This window comes from Astyanax mexicanus, chromosome 20, assembly GCF_023375975.1.
Source record: "Astyanax mexicanus isolate ESR-SI-001 chromosome 20, AstMex3_surface, whole genome shotgun sequence".
Classification (NCBI taxonomy): Eukaryota; Metazoa; Chordata; class Actinopteri; order Characiformes; family Acestrorhamphidae; genus Astyanax; species Astyanax mexicanus.
The window spans coordinates 14,324,538-14,332,930 of NC_064427.1; the positions used below are offsets into that span (position 1 = coordinate 14,324,538).

General features: G+C 34.4%; 1 protein-coding gene across 1 annotated transcript; it reads right to left on the reverse strand.

Moving 5' to 3' along the window:
• Window positions 1–1,576: 1,576 nt before the first annotated feature.
• On the reverse strand, window positions 1,577–6,364 carry LOC103039025 (arachidonate 5-lipoxygenase-activating protein). The gene is made up of 5 exons (XM_007235405.4): window positions 6,214–6,364; window positions 5,945–6,026; window positions 4,302–4,372; window positions 2,776–2,857; window positions 1,577–2,524 (listed from the first exon to the last, which is right to left on the reverse strand). Exons 1-5 carry the CDS (start codon window positions 6,281–6,283, stop codon window positions 2,362–2,364), a joined length of 468 nt encoding a protein of 155 aa, XP_007235467.1. The 5' UTR covers window positions 6,284–6,364; the 3' UTR covers window positions 1,577–2,361.
• Between the last annotated feature and the right edge of the window lie 2,029 nt (window positions 6,365–8,393).

The following is an 8,393-nucleotide window of genomic DNA, read 5'->3' on the forward strand; positions in this document are numbered from 1 at the left end:
GGTCCAAGCAAATTTGCTGTCTCCATGTCTGTGCATTCGGTAACCAGGCTGTTACTGTGGCATACACGCACCTAAACACAATTCCCACCAGGCCAGGATAACAGCACCACACAATATATTTCCATGCTATTGGGAAAATCCCTGGTGTTGTAGAACTGGTGCACAGGACACTTGTGGTGTCTTTAATCACACCTACACGTATGGTAAAGATTACTCTGCGGTGAATGTGCAGGTAAAATTGAGGTGCTTCTAACCAACATTGTGGCTGTTTATCTGGACAAACTCTGGGGTGTGTCAACTTGCAAACATATATAGAGTACAGTCTCAGTCAGTGTTTTTTTTTTTGTTTTGTTTAATTTATTTTCCACAATCCTCTGACCTAAACCCAAATGAGATTGGTATAAGCTGGAGAAAACTATTCCAAGTGAATCTACCTCATAAAGACACTGAGATTAAAATACCAGTGTGCAGATCTGTCCTCAAAGATAAATGTATAAAGTATATTCTGGTTAGTTTAAACCTTTTTTTGTTTACAAAATCATTTTGTGTGTACCTGTCTGTGTACAAATATATATATATATTTGGGAAACACTCGTAGAACTGGCTCGTTCTTTACTCATGTCATTTGTTAGTTAGTTCGGTAATCGCTAAGATTGATCGTTCAATAACTGAACTCTGTAATTGTAAAAAGAATATGGGAGAACAATGATTGATGTAAAACATACATTCTAGTTTACAAGGTTTTATTTTACAGCTGTAAACTAAAACATCTATTGATACTACTTCAATAAAACATTGTTATCGATACTACTGATACATCGATCAATCTGTACACCCAAGTACAAAGACTCTAACAGGTTGTTTTCATGTAATTTAGACTCATTTTGCATTTACACTTTTCTTATATCATGCTTTATATTTATATTTCCTATGTGAAATACATCGGTTGTCCTGAATGGAAATTAGGAAGAGTCTGGACTAGACCACACCCACTGTTATTAAAGAATGCTGCACTCACTGTTAATATGAGTCTGCTGGTTTGTTTTATTATTCTCTAGATCAAAGGTTTTGAAAAGATATTCCTTTGTCTGCGCACTGTCAAGCTTCAAGTGTAAAGATCCAACCACTGAATGTGTAAAGTAAAAACAACACAAAATAAAACAACAATTACCTCTTGTTAAATGTAACATGTTATTATGTCAAAAGTGACATAATAGCATTTAGAAGAATATGTTTTTAGCACAGTTTTATTTACTGTTTATTTTTTTAAATCTTTTTTAAGCTTAAATTGAATGACTAGCAGAATAATTGAGATGGCTTAAGAATTTTAAATGCTCTAACATTCACAACTTATATAAAGTTATTATTGTGGAGATATATTTATACATGAGCAATATTTAAATATCCCATATAAATAACTAATTTACTTTTGATTAATTAGTAAAAAACAAAATACAAAAAATGTTTTTGTAGGACCCCCATGGTGGTGACCCTAATGATGTACCATGTGTCTACTTACACAAATATCTCAAGAAATTAAACATTAGTTTAGAATTCACAATGACAACTCTAAAAAATAAATCATATTCTGTTTATTCATTTGATATAATTCATCATTTATATTGTATATTTTAATACACAATAAACATGCAATAATTTCAAAAGTATGTTGGCTCATTAGAAATTTGTCCTAAATACATATACACTGACCAGCTATAACAAATGACCTTACATTACAAACATTAAAAAGGTGAAATGGATAACTTTACTTGCTTAATGTAATACAGTAATAATGAGGACCAAAACACTGTAGCTGTGTTCCAAAGTCCAGGCTGCAGCGGAGGTGGGCTGCATTTCTCTGTCATAGGAGGCTGTCACCACGAGACTATTCATATATGTATGAACAATATAGGCTGCTGGAAAGGAATCTTATTGGACAGTTCTACAGTGGACCCGCAGCCTTAACTTCGCAGTAAAGCCTGTATGATAACTCTTTTAAGAAATAATAATAAGAAGAATATGAATCAAATGTCAATAATTTTCCGCAAATCACACTCACATGTCAACATCTTTAGTACAAAATAAACAATCCAACAGAATAATAGACAGGGTCAAAGAGACATTTTAATATAATGTAATTAACAATGGAGCCATAGATTAAATGGATTATTGATTGCAATAATAGCAAACAGACCATACTTGACAGTGCAATTTGTTTAAATAGGTGTTTACACTCTATTGTTTGCATGATTTCTAAGATATTGAAAAAAATTTTGGTTGATTACATGGTGAGTGTTTAATAACTTTTCACCAGTAATGTATATAATATAACTGCATGTGAATGTACAGTTTTGGCATTGGCTAAGGAATGAGCAGGAGAGTGGAAGCAGCCTTTGTGATGGTCTGGATATACTCTTTATAGTCACTGCTCCCATACATCACCAGCAGGTAGTTCAGAATACCCACCACACACATCAGGGACAGGAAGAACAGCACACGCTTTCCAAACAGGAAACCTGGAGTGCTGAAACAACACCAAATAAGTATATACCATGAACAGGAGCAGCTTTGAGGTAGTTGAGCAAAAGTTATTGAGTCATTACTGGCAGTAGTTTTGCAAAGTGTGCTAAGAGTACTGTTGAAGTGTGGGGAATAAAATGCAGAAATGTGAATAATTATACTCAAAACAACATACAATAAAACATTGCTGTGGTGTATTTATATATTATCCATATCTATATTGAACACTTAAAAATAAGAAGTTCTGATTATTACCTTTGACACGTCTGTCCCATATATCCAACAAAGTATTTCTGCCTGGCTACAAGATACACAATCCCAGCAAATGCTGCTGGAGCTGAGCAGGAATATAGTGGAGAAATGTACTGCAGTATGTTACATCATTAAAACATAATATTATATACAGTGGCATGAATCATTTTCAAGACTTTCCTGATTTTATAAATCACTGGTTGTTCGAATCAGCAATTTCAGTTAAATATATCATATAACATATGAAAACAGTGATATTTAAAAAGTGAAATTAAGTTTATGGGATGTACAGAAAGTGTGCAATAATTCTTTCAACTAAATTAGGCAGGTGCATAAATGTGCTCAGTCTTGTCGTTTTGTTGATTTGAATACCTTTAGTGCTAATTATTGGAACACAAATGTGTTTTGTAAGATCACTGACCCTTGACCTACATACACAGGTGAATCCAATATTAGAAGGGTTTTAAGGAGACCAAATGCAAGTTTTTCTCCTCTTTAAATCTTCTCTGAAGAGTAGCAACATGGGAGCCTCAAAACACATCTCTCAAATAACCTGAAAACAAAGATTGTTCAACATCAGGGTTTAGAGGACGGATACAAAAAGCTCTCTCAGAGATTTCAGCTGTCAGTTTCCACTGTGAGGAACATATTGAGAAAATGAAAGAACCACAGGCACAGTTTTAGTTAAGACCTGAAGTGGCAGACCAAGAAAAATCTCAGATACGCAGAGAAGGATGGTAAGACCAGTTATAGTCAACCCACAGACCTCCAGCACCTACAACATCATCTTGCTGCAGATGGAGTCACTGTGCATCATTCAACTATTCAGTGTACTTTACACAAGGAGAGGCTGTGTGGGATATTAATGTAGAAGAAGCCTTTTCTGCTTACTCGATACAAACAGTCGCTTGAGGTATGCTAAAGCTAAAGCCCATTTAAACAAGCTAGCTTCATTTTGGAATAAGGTGCTGTGGACTGATGAAGCTAAAATTGAGTTTTGTGGAGAGCGGTATGCATGATGGAAAAATAACAGTATTCCAAGATAAACACTTTACTGCTCCCCACAGTAAAATTTAGTGTTGGTTTATCATGCTGTGGGGCTGTGTGACCAGTGCAGGTACTGGGAATCTTGTTAAAGTTGTCATGGTCGCATGGATTTCAGTCAATATCAGCAGATTCTTAAGAACAATGTTTAAGAATCAGTGAGAAAGTTGAAGTTGAGCCAGGGCTGGATACTTCAACATGACAACGACCCTAAACACTGCTTAAAATCTACTAAAGCATTCATGCAGAGAAACAAGTACACTGTTCTGGAATGATAATCTCAGTCCCCAGACCTGAATATTATCCTATAAACTTTATTTCACTTTTAAAATATCACTGTGTTCATCTGCTATATTATATATTAAACTTATTTATAAAAAGAAAATTATGAAAAAGGTCAGGGGCACCCAAACCTTTTCATAACACAGTATATATATAAAATGTATATATTTTTAATATAAATATTTAATTTTATTGGCATTTACCTTGACTCAGACAGATTCCAGCACACCACATTACTGCCAGGAAGGTTGGGTAGGCATCCATACAGTTTCGACTAAGAGATGAGGAACAACAACTTCATTTAAAGAACAAGAATAAAATCTTTGTTCATCAGCACCTAAACACCTAAATGCAATTCAAGTACTTAGGCAAATACAAGCAACTATAAATGCTTAAATAAATGTTAATTTTCTAAAATAATTATCATTATAATATGACTTTAAATGATTTAATAATATTTCTTATGTCTACCAAATTGCTACGCTAAACGTCCTACGTGCTTCACTTACCAGAGCACATCTTAACTTTTAACATGCTGTTCAGTACACAACTATATCAATTTAGGTTCATTTGAACAATTGAGCTCCCTGTCATTTTTTATGCACACTGCATAAGAATTATGGTATAATAACTTTAATTATAAATTGACAAATGCACTCTAAATTGCTTTAAATCTCTGTGTGTAGTTATTAAAGGTGGGATCTGATTAAACAAAGGGTCTCGTCACAAATAGTGATGCTCTATCTGTTTGGGATGCAGCAAGCCTTTGCTGAGAAATGATACATCGCCCTAATTGCTGGTCCGATGATCTGGGTAGCTAATCCATACGACAGTCAGTCACATCCAGTAGCGATATGATGGACACTAACAGCTCAACACGTGTTGCCTCACATGGCAAGGCTTTTAGCTGACATCAGGATAATGCTCACTCACACACAGAAAGAGTTTCCCAGGAATGAGCCTGCTAGATTGCAACCCCTACTTGGCCTACCCAAGATCGCCAGATTTATCACCAATCAAGAACTCATGTGATCAGCGGTGATGTTAGCATTGTCAACATTTTTGTGTGCGGTATTTACAGATTCTGTGGGCAAATAAGCAGCAGGATGCCATACGGAACTTGTGTTCCTCCAGCTCATCCAGTCTAGAGGTGACTATACCCAACAGAAAACTAAATCAGTTTTCCACATTAAATCTTGGCCTTTCGCTCTAATTTTGTAATCACTTACATATATAATCACAAGTATTCACACATATACAGCTTAAATAGATTCCTTTCATTTTTCATCAATAAATGTATTTGCCAAATTCTCTAGGCCTGCGAAACAGAACAGGATGTGGAGAAACCCCTCAAATTGTTGAAAGCAGAATTTCCTCTTTGGTTTATGAAACATTTCAGCTAGATCATGATTGTGATGTAAAGATGAAAAGATTACAAATACAGATACAGCTTACAGGTCTACTTTCATTAGTTAGCAGAGCTGCCAATTACACAAGGATTATTTTATATAAATGTGTCATTTGTAAAAGCAACGACTAAGCTATGTCTCATGATTAGAGAGTCTGGTGCTCATTTAGGGGAAGTTCATGTTGTCTGTTTTCAACAAACATGTTTAGGCAAATCACATGGAAAGATCTCACTGACTAGGGAAAGTACATTGGATTATGCAAAAGAGCTCACACACAAATACAAACCACTTTATTATTATTATATTATACACAACAGATGTATTTGTATTTGTATATTAGAAAAGTTTGAGCAAGTAATGTCTAAAGATGTCTTTGCTGTTTGGGGATTAAAATTAGTACAACAACAATAATAAAAGTACATAATAACAATACTCACTTGGCGCAAGATAATCGTTCAAATGCAGGTGTTTTGCCATCATGTGCCTTACACTCCTTCTCAACTTTCTGAGCAAAAAATGCTTTGATACATGAAGACATGAAAGAAGAGTTTAAAGGAAATCTTCATATTTATGTATTTAATTGTTTATATATATATATATATATATATATATATATATATATATATATATATATATATATATATATATATATATATATATATATATATATATATATTATATTGGGAGATGTGATTAAATAGCTTACCATTTTGCACAACACTGAGCAGAGTGACCAGCACCAGCAGGAATATATTCTCCATCACCATTTCCTCCATCTTTTTCTCAGTGAGAATGCAGCCTGACTGTCTCTCGTTGCTGATGGGGAGTCAGAGTGATGATGATCAGTCAGTGTGGGTGACAGTATGTCTCTTATCTCTTAAACTCTGAGTGATGCATTTCCTGTTGTGTTGACACAGCCTTTTTCCTCTTCTTCACTGATTTGTATACTTCCCAGTATAACTCTGCCGTTTATCACTAATAGGTGTGAAAGTATTTGTTTAACTTCGTTACTGTAATTCTGCAGTATCAACACCAGCTATATTAACTTCCATGTGGAAGAAGAGCTTCCAGTAAAAGCTATTTTAAAAAGGCTGTTGGGGCGTCCCTAATGTAAAGCAGACTGGTGAATAACGAAGTGGAACATCTCACTAGAAAACTCACAAGATGATAACAGAATCAAGTTTGTAAACTGAAAAGGTAATGCTTGACTGCTAAGACAGTGTCAAACAGTACCAACATGATGTACAGTATGAACCATCATAGGGATTTTTTGATAATTATTTAAAAATCAGATGCACTCAAACAAAAACTACTTTTTTATGCATTACTGAGTCGAACATTATAAACTGAACAAGTTTTTTTTATCAGATTATATCAGCGATTTAAAATGTTTCTGAAATGGTAATCCAGCACTCGCTTTCCAGTATTTTGGTCTCTCCCCATTCAAACAGATGGAAGGCTGGTCTTGCATGACTGGAAATAGGCACCCAGTTGCGCTACTTCAAGGTAAGGGGGAGATATACATATGTGTGTTTTTTAAACAAATGCAACAGTAGCTAACCATGTAAACTGTGATGACATTGTTTCGGAAGCTGCAGTATCTGATAGCTGGTTAGAAAGGCACAAGTCAAAACACACAGATCAAACCCACTGTGTGCTTAATAAAATGCAGCTTGTGAGTAGTCAGTTAGCTTAACTATGGAATTAGCTAGATAGATGGTCAAAAAAATATATTATTGTGTGTCAATGATGTGATGCCTAAATTTTGTGTCCAACTAATTTTTTTTTCAATTACAAAAAGGTTTAAAAGCATAAAAAGTTGTCATAGATATTTAGTCTCTCTCTCACATTTGTACTTACTTTAACTAATTTGTTCATCAGAAAGTTTTGGTTATTTAAAGTGTCAAAATATCATGTGGTGCGACCGTCCCACCATGACTACTGTTTTGGAAACTTCTTTAAAATTACTCCTAACCTATATATTTTATTTTTTTTTGCCCTTTTAAGCATGATTTTCAAAGTGTTTTTTAGTCCTGTACAAAATTGCAAAACATTTGTAATTTTATTTCCATCGTAATATACAAGCAAAATTTGTCCCATAATCTCCATTTTATAGAATATTATGTCAGGCGACCATCAAGAAACTACTACTTTGGGACCTTTAGGTAAAAAAACAATTTAAATACAGGAAGTTGCATAATTTACCAGTTTGCCAGGGACCTGTGGAAGCTGCAAGCATGTTTGTAACTCTCTCTCAAATTTGATGAAAAATAACCTTTTTAACGGCTGGTATGTAGTTTGGATATCATGTGGTATGACCTCAAAAAAAAATGAATATTAAGTTATTTCTACAAATACATATTTTGATTATAAATTTCATAGTGACATTTTGTGGGAAGTTAGCTAATTTTGTTAAAGTGGCCAATTCTCTGCCTGTAAATTCTGACTGAACTTAAAAACATCATGTGGTGCGACCAAATGCTTTTATTGTACAGGTACACAGTGTAATGAAATTACGTTCCTCCGGAACCATGGTGCAACATAGAACAACAAGCAATAGACAACATAAAGTGCAGGAGTGACGACAGTGCAACATAAAATATACAATTATAACACTAAATAACAATAAATACAATAAATACAAAAGACGAGACAATTTAAGACAGGACAGTGCAGTACCGATACGGTATAATAGAGGGTTTAGTGAGGATAAGGTGCAGAGATGTGTGACATACTGTGACATATAGAACATATATAATCACAGCAGTTACTGAGGTAGATAGTTTATAGTTTTTAAGAGTGCAGCAAATATTGCTTAAGGAATAAAGTCATGTCAGTCTCTGTGTGCTGAGTGGGTGTGTGTGTGGGTGAAGTTCAGTCTTTGTG